The 12,712-nt window shown below is 41.1% G+C and overlaps 1 protein-coding gene across 2 annotated transcripts in view; it reads left to right on the forward strand.

Annotated features, from left to right (window-relative positions):
* The window catches only part of HOPX (HOP homeobox), a 31,042-nt gene that overhangs the window by 335 nt on the left and 17,995 nt on the right, over nt 1-12,712 (forward strand). Inside the window, exon 1 of one of the 2 annotated variants that reach the window (XM_040482789.1) lies at nt 34-183. The exons of the other annotated variant lie outside the window; for it this stretch is intronic. Within the exon in view, the coding sequence (XP_040338723.1) occupies nt 122-183 (62 nt within the window). The 5' untranslated portion in view covers nt 34-121. Of the gene's footprint in view, nt 1-33; nt 184-12,712 lie in introns of those variants that run through there. 2 annotated transcript variants of the gene reach the window in all.

Here is a 12,712-nt window from a genome sequence, read left to right on the forward strand (position 1 = left end):
CCCATAGTCACTATTCTGCTGGGGAAGCATAGAGGTGAAAGGGAGAATAAAAGTTAAGAGTTAGTCCCAAGCAGGGAGCCAGAGAACATTGCTGGGTGTAGTATATCAGACCCTTGCAAACATGCAAGGGGTTGAGGTGGACTTGGAGCAAGGTAGAGTCCATTTTGGCCTTTTGGCCAGAAGGTAAGATGTTTTTCTTGCTCTCTCCTATCTCTGGAAGCCACTTGGAAACCACTGTTTGTGTGACTGTGCCAGATACATAGGGATTTATCATTTAGAAGCTGATGTTGCTATTATTCATCTCAGTCTAAAATCAGACACAGTATTATTAAAATTTTTTTCTGTGTTTTATATAGGGGGATAAGAGGGGCTATCTCTGGATTAAGTAGAGGTGGTTCAATTGTGAATTTGCAGTGCTATTTCTTGTTAGGTCCGGTTCTTATAATACTAATTTACAACAATGCAAACACTGATCTTGCTTAAGGTAAAAAGGAATCCCATGCTCTGGGTTTTGAGGAAATATAGGTTTGTGATATTTGAGCACAATGGGTATCCAGGTATTCGGGGAATGCGCTAAACAAAGGGGAATAAGAATCATTGACTAAAGAGGCACAACACTCCACATGACTTAGGTGAGAAGGTCTTAAAGAGAAGGGCCAGGCAAAAAGTTCCTGTGGAGCCGCACTGCCACTCAACAGGCCTATTGGATCTTTAGCAAAGGAGGGAGAGTATAATCAGAGCAGGCAGAGAACAAAACAAAGGAGAGGGGCTAGGGAGGAGAGGGGACAGACGTAGAGGAGTTACGATTAGACATCATATTTGTAAAATATATATAGGATTATAATAGAACTAAAGCATGACATAAATTCTATAGTTCCTCCTTTTGGGTCAAGAATCTGGCCGGGCGCCTGGGTGGCACAGTCAGTTGGGTGTCCAATTTCAGGTGATCTTGGGATCATGATCTCGGGGTAGTGAGATCGAGCCCCAAGTCAAGCTCCACTCTCTTTCTGCCCCTCCCCACCCCGGTCTCTCTCTCTCTTTCTCTTCTCTCTCTGAAAAAAAAAAAAAAAATCTAGTGATTAAGAATCGGTGAAAGCCAAGGACCTTGCCCAGGTAGTTGCCCCTGCCTCAACACATACCTTGACACACAACACTCATTTTCTGGAGCCCTAGAACGCCACGCACCCCAAATGAATGCATTTAAGTTAATGCATTATTTTTACACTGAGCTGAAGCTGCTGACTAGGAACCTACAGAGAAGCAGCAGGGGGTTGGACACCAAACTGAAGCTCACTTCTAAGGTCATAAAGGTCTGATTCCCATCAAGCAAATAATGGCTAAAGGGTTTCTTGGGGCAAAGATAAGTTGGGGTCCTGGAGGAAGAGAAAAGAAATAAAAGGTGGATCCTGTTCTCAAAAAGCTTGATATCTGAAGTATAAGGACATAATAAGAAGCCAGGCGAGGGGCGCCTGGGTGGCTCTGTTGGTTGAGCGTCCGACTTCGGCTCAGGTCATGATCTCACAATTTGTGAGTTTGAGCCCGGTGTCAGGCTCTGTGCTGACAGTTCAGAGCCTGGAGCCTGCTTCGGATTCTGTGTCTCCTTCTCTCTCTGCCCCTCACCCACTTGTGCTCAGTCTCTCTCTATCTAAAATACAAAAAAAATATTTTTAAAAAAGAAGCCAAGTGAAAAATAGTACATATTGTATGATTCCACTGGTATGAAATGATAGAAAATGCAAACTATAGTAACAGAAAGCAGATCAGTGGTTACCTGGGGAAGAGGAGGAGAGAAAAGGGGTAAGAGGATCACCAAGGGGCATGGAAAACTTTGGGGGTGATGGGTATGTTCACTATTGTGATTGTGGTAACTATTACTTATATGTGAAAATATATCAGATCGTATATTTTAGACACATGCAGTATTATATGCCATTATACCCCAACAAACAATACTTTAATAATATATCATTTGTATATGATTAAAGGTATTTCTAAAAATTAGCCTATGTAACATACTGAAAATTAAAAAAAAATATGTCTGGGAAAAAATTAATTCAATAAATACAATGGAGGACAAGACCATCAGGATTTTGGACTTTTATAGAACCTGGAAGTTTCCAGAGATCATTTAACTCAGCAATTGCAGACCTGGAAAACTGTTTTTAAAAATACTCAGGACTGGCCACACCCCAACCAATTAAGTAAGGATTCCTGGGTGCGCAGTCCTGGCATTGTTTTTTAAAGTGATTCTAATGTGCAGCCAGGAATGAGAAGCAGTCAAATCCAAACTCCTCCCTGACACAGGAGGACAGAGAAGCCCAGAGAGAGGGTGGGTTTGCCCCTGACCACACAGCCACTGGGTCCCAGAACCCAGGGAGGACAGCAACAGGATCTCAACGCCACTGGGTCCTCAAAACCACATTTTCAGCTCAAGCTAGGATAGGGCACCCCGTGCATTTCAAGCAAATTCTTGGCATCCAGACACGCTCAGGGCTGACAGCAGGAAGAATTACTCAGAACCTCAAAGGTGCATTATTTAAGGACTGTGCTAACACGTGAGAAGGGATGTTTCAAAACGAAAGCTTCCTTTTGTTCCCTCAAAAATATCTGGTATAAGCCAGATAATACTTACTGAAAGAATCTCAGCAGATGGCACCAGGCGCTCTGTGGGGGACAGGGGCAAGTTGTTACTTTAGAAACTGGCACAGTTCTCAGCGTTGGGACGAGTCTATCTGGCACTACAGGGGCTCTTCATTGTGGTTTCCAGGTTGGCCCCAGGCAGAAGCGTGAGTGGGTGAAGTTTGTCTTCGTGGCTACTGCTGTTCTGTCTGTCTCTCACCTTGGCTCCTGTGTGGGTGCAGGGGTGCCCATGGGACCACACATCTCACCTGCTCTGCCTGGGCCAGCTAGCCAGGTTTTAGGTGGTTTCTCAGCTCCCTTCTCATCCAAACATGTCTGATTTCCAGGGTCTCATCCCCTTGGGGCTTTGCTTATCCATCTCTGGAAAACTAATTAAAGTTATGATGTTAATACACAATAATTGTTTTAATGAGTTATGTCCTCCTCACCCCCCAGTATATTAACTAGATTCTAGCAAGATAACATATCTGGGAATTCTTTGAAATGTTATATAAACATAATTACCATTTGGGGCAATCAGGAGAATCAAAGTTTTAGGCGAAATATATAATCCCTAAAAATTTCCAAGCAACCTGATGGGGGAAAATATACCAAGATTGGGGGTTTGCCGTAGAATTCCTCAAATCACATCCCTTAGGGAATTCCCTACAGACTGTGGGGCCTCACAGAATGCTTTTCCTGAATTTGTCTATTCTTTGTTCACTGCATTTTGTGCTCATTGGAGATGGCAGCATTTATCTTTCTGGGAAACAGAGAGCCACCTTAAAGACACTACAGTGGAGATAAAATGTCAAGAAATTCTGCTCACAGGGCTTTATAATTATTACCTAGTTCCTCTTCTGCATGGAAGGCTGGCACTGGCAGGGCAGCTTGCCTAGCCTTAGGGACAAGGGCCTCCTTCCTTGGGGACTCAGTACTGCAGCTTGAGGCAAGAGGCGCCCTCAGTTCCTGTAACTCTGGGTCCTCCATAGCCCTTTCTTCCATTAGGAAAGCTGAAATTGGAAAGCTCTTGCTGGCAAGTGGCAGCTGCATGTGGTACGTCTTGTCCCTAAAGAGGGGTGTGGCCAGGTATGTAATTAACCTTCCTCTGGGGAAGCAGAGTCTGCAGGCAGCCAGGAGTCCAGAGCCCTCTGGCTTCATCTGTGAGTGAAGCAGCAAGGTGAGGAGGGAGAAGGTAAGCACCATCCTGACTCCTGGGAGACGGGGAGACACGGGGCACTCAAGCTCAGGGGAAAGAATTAGGCTATTGGCACCAGGGTGGCCGCCAACACTGGTCCAATGCTGTTGTTTGGAAGCCTGATGTTTCCTCCTCTTGCCATTCAGAGTTTCACCAAAAATAATTTTTTTTTTAAATGAGTGGCATGATTGCACAACTGGTAAAATAGCTTTGTATAACAGTGACAGAATTTTTGGCTTCTTTGGATGGGTTTTCTTTGAACGTTTCACCTTTGTTTTCACAAATCCTCTTAGTGTGGAATGGCTTAGTTCACTTGGACATTTTTTTTAAGCCTGTGTCATGACCTAACCCAGATTAATTTTTAGATGCTGTCAATGGCTTCCTCAAACTTTTAAAAAGCCAAGTGAATGGGGATGGTCAACAGAAGTATGCAAACATGAAGTTGTTGGCAGAAGGGTGGCATATGGCCCACAGTGATTTATAAAGTACTATCCTGTCTACTTAAAAACCAGCACCTGAGGATCCTGAGGCAGCCCCTGGACCACACCCGTCCCCCATCCTGTCTGCTCGCCTTGGGCAGGCTGGTGGAGACCTGGCTTGAGGCTGCAAAAAGAGGGCTTCTCTTGATGCAGGGGGGTGGTGCACCTGCTCTCTTCCTGGCCCTGGCTCCCTTGACCACTCTACTTTTCAATGCCCCTGATGTGGATTTGGCATCCCAGTACTGTTGTTTCTGAACATACATGGGGTTCGGGTGTGTGGATACATGACCAAAGAGGTACAAGTCAGCCCATCCTTTCTATTTGCTGGGAAACTCCCTTCATCAATCTTCAAGCGATATGTTGAACACTCTTTCACAGAATCCCTGTGTAAACAAGTCCTGCGGAGGACAGCCTGGCCTGGGGAGCAGAAGACGGGTCTCATGTTCAGGAACCTGGGTCCTATTTTCAGCTCTAATTCAGCTGTAATGGAATTTTAAAGCCAGAGGGAGCCGGAAATATCAGTTGTCCCAGTGGATTATTAATAACACCCCTTTCACTTTAAAAAAGACTTGGCCTGAGCAATAAACTATATGTGAATACAATACATGAAAGATCAAGAGTAAAGTGAGTTGTCCTGCATCTCAGGATTAGTTGGTGGCTGAGCTGGGTCTGGAACCCAGGCCTCCCCACACCTCATTCTGGCCTCTCTGCCAAGTCACTCACTCCCTCTGTGACTCAGGTTCCCTGTGGGAAGCACTGTATCTGTACAGCCCAGACGGAGAGCTGGTAGATTTATACTGGCTTGCCAAAGAGAAGTTCAACATGAATGCTAGGGGTTCAGGGGATTGTTCATCACAAGGTCAAGTTACTCTATTTGCTTCAGGGTCTAATGTTAGCTTATGGCCATGTTTGGATAATGATAGAAGCTCTTTTAAAAATAGAGAAGTTAATTTTTACCCATCTTCATATAACTTATTATAATTTGCTTCTGGAAGTTTTGATACAATGTGACCAAACATGAAAACCCAGCCAGATCTTTCAGAACTACTCTGTACTTTGATGTTAAAACAAAACCAGAAACAATCTAAAGCAGACACTGATCTGTTCTAATCTCTTAGTATATACTGGGCACGAAATTAATAGCTGTCATTCTAGCCAGTAGATCTAGAGGATCACGATGGAAGTTTCCTGGAATTCTTAAGGAAATGACAGATCTGCTTAGATAGTCTAGTCTTCACTGATGTACTTTCATTTCCTTCCTGTGTGGTTTCTCTCTAAGAAAACGTATATAAACAATGTCCCTAGCTCTTATATCCCCTCACTCCTTTCCAAATTTCTAGTCTACTGGTTCCCAGGAGTGAAATATATTTTAGAAAAGAACTTTAATTTAATTTTACTTATGCCTGTAAGTGTCTAACCCTTTATTATGTATTCTTCGTGCTCTTTCTGGGGGGTAGAACAGCATCCTTTGGAGATGGCTGGCACTGGGGTGTATGAAGCAGGACTGGAGAAAGTGGGAGGTCCTCTCCTCTTTCATTAACATTATATCCGGTTCAGGTTCCACAATTTAAAAAGGAGGAGAGTCCTTGGAACTAGCTCAGAAAAACTCCTAGATGACTAAATAATAATAAAACCAAATCCATAAGGAGGGGCAAAAGGGCCTGATGTTATTTAACTTGGACAAGACTAGAAACTGATTTGATGATGGTGTTGAAAAGCATGGAGGGTGGTCATGGAGGTCAACCATCAGCCATTCACCTGGACAGCTGAGAGTAGACAAACCAAGCCCAGATATTGGTGGGGGCTACAGCATGAAGGGTATTGAGTGAGTCAGGAAGTAGTCCCTCATTATGCAAAAAAATACCTTAGAAAGAATTATACAGGTAAGGTCTGAAAGATGGGGCAGTCAAATAACCCTTTAATTTTTAAAGTCTTTGTTTTGTTTTGAGGCTCATGTTAACGTATTCCTTAATTCATAGTACACGCAAGACCCTTCTTAGGTTCTTAGGTTTTACATCTTATTCTATTTTTTCTCTCATTCACCCTCTTTCTTGCTCTTGACACCATATTCTTAAGATCTACCTATGTTGCCAATTATATTTCTAATATTTCTAATGCATTGTTTCTAACTGCTTTTTATTGGTTTCTTATTTATATGCACTCTTTGCTTATCGAATCCTCTGGACATTTCTGTTGTCTCCAGTTCTCACAAAGCATGCCATAATGAATATACTCATATGTATAGTTGAATACCCTTTAGATCTGGTTGACGGGGAGCAGGGGAAGGGAAAGGGGTAGGCTAGATGACCTATGTTTTCTTTAAGCAATGCGGAATACTGAATTGTCCATAAGATATGGGGACACATGATCTCACGAGGTCTAATCTAGTATTTCAAATATTTAGAAGCTTTTCTGAGTTCCTTAGTAATTTACTAAGACTTTAATAAGAGACTGAAATAATATTCTGGAACTTAAAGAGTGTGATCTTCAGTGATCTCCCCTTCTCAATGTCATTTTCTTCAACTTGGGCTAGTCAATTCTGGAAGCATTTTATTTCTCTATATTGGTCATTGATTACCTGGACAAAGCAAATGCAATGTTCTAAGAAATCATATTAGTCATAAGGTTGAATAAAGTTTCTAAACTGTTTTGCTATTTTTTAAAGTTTATTTATTTATTTTGAGAGAGAGAGAGAGCCGGCACACATGTGTAAGTAGGAGAGGGGCAGAGTGGGGAAAAGACAGAATCCCACGCAGGCTCCATGCTGACAGCACAGATGTCGGGCTCAAACCCACAAACTTCGAGATCATGACCTGAGCCAAGATCAAGAATTGAATGCTCAACCGACTAAGCCACCCAGGCACCCCTAAAATGGTTTGATATTTTAAATGTTTATTTTTTTTTTTTTGAGAGAGAGAGAGAAAGAGAGCATGAGCAGGGGAGGAGCAGAGAAAGAGGGAGAGAGAGAATCCCGAGTAGACTCCATGCTGTCAGTAAGGAGCCCCTTGCAGGGCTCAATCTTGATATTTTAATGATTGCAAAACCTGATGGCACTCAGTTGCCGGACATTAGATCCGGCAAAACACAGTTGCCAGACATTAGATCCTGAATCACCAGGATAGGGATTAGAACCTTAATAATGATACACTGTATTTATATAGTGTTTATAATTTATAGTGCTATTCATAAACATAATTCATCTGATTGAATCCTACAAAAAAACCTGTGAGATAGGTAGGGGTAGGATTATTATAGGTAGGTAGGGAGAGCTTCAATTGTAGACGAAGAAATGGAGGTTCAAAGCAACCGAGTTATCCAAAGTCACTTGGTGATTTAAGTGACATTGCTGGAAGCAGAATGTGGGTCTTCTGCAGTTCCATCCAGCCTTTCTGCATCATCATGTCTAATGCTCAGAGAAACGACCTACTTTAGATTCAGAGTTATCCCCTGAGATGGACTTTCTGGAGTATCTGTTTTTTCAATTATTTTGTGATGTTAATGAGAAGGCTGTAGCCGCACACCCTCTGTTTGTCCCATTAGTTGAACACCTGTTCATAAAAACAACTCAACTGGGTAAAAAAATAAGGGCTATATAATTGAGTTGCATGGCAACAAGCAGCATGAATGGTTGGACTTTGGCATACTTTGGAGCTCCAGAAAGTACCAAGTGCATGTCATTTTATTCATTACCTAATTACAGTCATAAAATAAGAATGGCGGTTGGACCATTAAAAAAATAATTGATTCCAGTAGGTTTGCACGAGGAGATAATTCCATTCTTCAGAGTCTTTTCTAGACATTTCAAAATGTACAAATAACCTGAGGAAGTTATAGCTGCTTGCATTAGACAGGTTACAGAGGCCTACATGAGCAATACCATGAAACTCCCTAATTATTGTTCCTTGTTATGTAATTAGGGCTCAGGCAAAAATATCGTAGAACCTGGTACACATTTTCAAAAAATTAATCATGGTGAAATGTCCCCAGAATTACAAATGGACAGTCCCTTTTCAGAGTCAGGCACTAGAAATAAGAACCTCTTCAGAAAAAAAAAAAATCTAAAGTGACTAAATGGCTACAGAGCAATAGGACAATTCTACTTGATTCTCAGTTATCTGTGTGTGGCTTCACGGTATGAACCTTTGTGTGTGTGTATGTGTGTGTGTGTGTGTGTGTGTGTGTGTGTGTGTATGTGTGTGTATGTGTGTGTGTGTGTGTGTGTGTGTGTGTGTGTTTTAAATAGGCTTAACACTCAGCACAGAGTCCAACACAGAGCTTGAACTCATGACTCTGAGATCAAGACCTGAGCTGAAATCAAGAGTCCAATGCTTAACCAACTGAGCCACCCAGGTGCCCTTCACTGTATTAGATATTTTAAATACCGGACTGATTTCAGGGTACCTACGTGGCTCAGTTGGTTAAGTGTCAGACTCTTGATTTTAGCTCAGGTCATGATCTTCTGGTTTGTGAAATTCTGCTTGGGATTCTCTCTCACTGTCCCTCCCCCACTTGTACACACGCATGCTCTCTCACTCTGTCTCTCTCTCAAAATAAATAAACAGAATACCAGAATGATTTTTATCATCAGTGTTTAAATTTTTGAGCACCCCTCCTCTTCTATGTAACAAACATACATCTCCCTACCCTGAAGCCTATTCATCTAATTAATTTAATTAATGTTCTAAATCAAACAGAATTAGGAAGCCAAATAAGTTACCACAAATGAATAAAATAACTTAACACATAAAAAGCATATTTATTATCTTCCATTTTGACTTACTTGTGCCATTTTTCCTGTCCACAAACTGTTTAGAAAGTTAATCTTTTTGTTATTTGCTTCTAACATTAGTAGTGTAACTTTCTCTTTATGTTTAATAGTTTTCTTTAGAAAACATTGAGATTCCCTCTGCCCACTGCCTTAGCAGAAATCTATTTGTCTGATTTCTGGTGCATTAGGGCATCAGACATTTTCAAAGAGATTTGATAATTCAATTTACTTCACAAGTCTCTCCCCTCCTGGATTATCTGGTTTGAAAAGCTCTGAGCACATGGCTGTGCCTGGTGGAAATCTCTAGTGCAAGCCGTATTTGTTCCTTTGTTTATATTTGATCATAGGGCCAAACTTTGTTTGAGATGTAATGAACATTCACACTTACTAAGCATTAGCACAACCATAGTAACAATACCCAAAGCAGGCAGAGGCCCCAGCATATTCACCCCATCAGACAAATTTGTATCCTACCCATTCAAACTGGAATAAAAAGGAAATGTCAGGAAATTTGAAACTGTAGTGTATCCTCTTATTTTTAACCACAAAGCTGCAACAATAGGTTTTCTTAAGAGCAAAACGCAGCCTTCTGTTCATTACCATGGTTAGGTATGTATGTTTCCGTCTTCTAAGATTCTAACAGAACTGCATCTTGCTTATCTGTAACAGCAGTACAGATACCTAAATTCAACAGGAATGTTTTTACTATCCCTCACTTAAGTGAGAAGTTTAACATTTTACATATAAGGGGACCAGTATCCAGGTTTGCCTGGGACACTTGAGGTATGCTGTTGCCTTGATGTAATTACTCACAGCACTTCTTTTACACATATGTGTTCTAGATTAGATGGCAAATTATGTGGTCACGTTAATTTAACAGGCTGAATATTAAAAAAGCACCTTGGTTCAAAATGTTTCATGGGCTCCTCAGGTGTCCTTTGAAGTAGAATCCAGGCACAAACTGTTCAGCAAACCAGGGGCATAGCCTGTAATGGGCCACAGCATTCCTCTTTCTTGGGTCAGTGACATTAGTAAACTGTTGATGAGGAATAACATGATAATTTAAACCCAGGCCGTGCTGATCACAGAATTTCAGAGGAGAAATGATCTCAGAGGTCACCTGGCCCAACATCTTCACTTTCCTGGGTGAATAAATCATTACACTTTTGGAAATATAAATGTCATTTTACAGTCTTCTAAGTTGTTTCTTGAGCAGAATCTCACTGAATCACAATTACAGTAAATAGAAAAGGAAGAAAGCTTTTCACCACATTTTGCAGAAAAGAGAAGTAAGTTTTAAAAAAATGAAACTCAGCCAAGGTGATGTGACTATTAAGTAGAGGAGCTAAAAGTTGAAATGCAGGTCTGACTCTTTGCCCAGTGCTCTTTCCAATATCCTATACCAGTTTAATATTTTCATTCATTAATGAAGATTTAAAATATATCCTCTACATATAATCCATTAAAGATATACAACACTCCCTCTCTAACTAAGGCTATACACTCAAAAGAATCTTATTTCGGCTTCTCTCTTTCTCCTCCCACCTGCAAAGAGCTCTGGCCAGCAACTCAACTGTTCTTGTCTGACAGCACCTTTTGGTGGCTGGCCCAGGAAATGCAAGGCACAAAACTTTTCCTATCCCCTTCTTTATTTTGCCTTGGGTAAAAGGATGAGGAGAGGACCATGCAAAGTAATCTCTGGGTTTTTCTTTATTGATCATTAATTATGTCTCAGGTAACCTACATGTCACATCGGTGCTTCTCAACATTCCCCTTTGTCCTCTTTCCCCTTCTTTATTTCATCTATGACATGAATATAGCTCTAATGACTGTGCCTTTATAAGAGATGGGAAAGTCATAGTTCCTAAAGTGAAAATAAAGTTCAACCAGCAGGCACTCAATATGTATTCACTGCACATCCAACAATGTGTCTGGGACTATTCTGGATACTTGAGATACATCAGGGTTGTGCTATAAACCTCTAACTTCCTCAAAGTTTCCTGAAAACCCCTTCGATATCTGCACAGAACCTCATTTCTGTAAGCCAAATCTTAATTAAAACTGCTTTTTCTTAAGTATTTGCTTTCAAAGTAAAATGATATCTTATGAAACTTCTTGAAGATATTTCAACAGGATTATTTTCTACTTTTCTTCTGTAACAAATATGTAGCATTTTAGTTACACTCCCTCTTGTGGGTTAGCCTGGAGTTCTACCTACAATTTATCATGTTCTGTCTAGAGAAAATTTCTTCTGAGTTTGTAACAATCATGGTAGAGATTGACTTTTGGAAAAGCAATCTGTTTACAATATGGAGATCTTCTATAAGGAGATTACAGAAATGGGGTTGCCTTCTTTCATTTGCCCATTTCTTTCTTTCTTTCTTTTTAAAGCTTATTTATTTATTGGGGTTGGGGGAGAGAGAGAGGACTCCAAGCAAGCTCCATGCTGTCAGCATAGAGCCCGTCACAGGGTTTGATCCCATGAACCATGAGATCATGACCTGAGCCAAAATCAAGAATCAGATGCTCAACTGACTGAGCCACCCAGGCCCTCTGCCCATTTATTTAGAAGGAGGTAGACCAATATTCTGCTTATTTCATATCACAAAAAAGCCTGAGGTTTTATTATTATCTTGAACTATTTCCCCATGTTTCTACATACAAAGCTTTGACTTAGAGTATGAGTTGGGCTACCAATGAAAAGAAGTCAATGTGTACACAAAGAATTGTATGTGCAGGGTTAATGATTAGTTCACTGCTGGAAGTCATTCACAGACACTCCCCACACCCGCCCCCACTACTGCCTCCAATATCTCTTTATAATATCTTGCTATTTTCTATAAGTAGCTGTAGAAAGTCTAGACAACTGAGGAACTTGTTTCAACAACAGCTTCAGGAGATTCCTTAATCAATTCAATGTGACACTGTAAATCTAGCAATTAGGTAGCAGCAATAGTCACTAAGATCCAGCTGGCCTGGTTGAAGCCAACCTTTATATTCCATTCTGTCAGATGCCGAAAACTATTCATTTGTACACTATATTATTCACATAATGTCATCTTTCAATTTATGTCTGTACCAATTAAAGAAGAGCATGTGTGGAAAAGAAAGCCAGCCTGGTTGGTGGTGCTGCTGGTATTAACTGAAATCACTAATCCATTTAACTGGGTCAGAGCCATGTTGGTCACCAAGGTTTCGAAACATGTCACAGGGAGGGAGACATTGCTGCCAGGCTGGCTCCACCCCACAGGGAAGCCAGGGTAGACACAGGGCACTGCCTTACTTTTGTCCCAGGAGGTACCACCTGGCTTTACTGCTCCTCTTTCCACAACCACCATCAAGGTTCTTTGGTCTACATGGCTACTTAATGCAGAGAGGAAATACAGTGTAGTGGCTAAGAACACAGATGCAGAAGCTAGACATTCTGGGTTTGAATCCCTGCTCTACTACTCACTACATTTGTATTTGGGGAAAGTTATATACATCTCCTTGGGAAAGGTATAGAAGTTTCCATTTACATCAGTTTCTACATGTATAAAATGGAGACAGTAAGAGTGCCTATCCCATAATGCTGCTTCCTCTGATGATTATATGAGTTAATGCATCTAAGATGTAGGACTATGCCAGGTACATAGTAATTGATCAATA

The sequence above is a fragment of the Herpailurus yagouaroundi genome, unplaced genomic scaffold, assembly GCF_014898765.1.
Source record: "Herpailurus yagouaroundi ecotype Mexico unplaced genomic scaffold, PumYag 28, whole genome shotgun sequence".
Taxonomy (NCBI): Eukaryota; Metazoa; Chordata; class Mammalia; order Carnivora; family Felidae; genus Herpailurus; species Herpailurus yagouaroundi.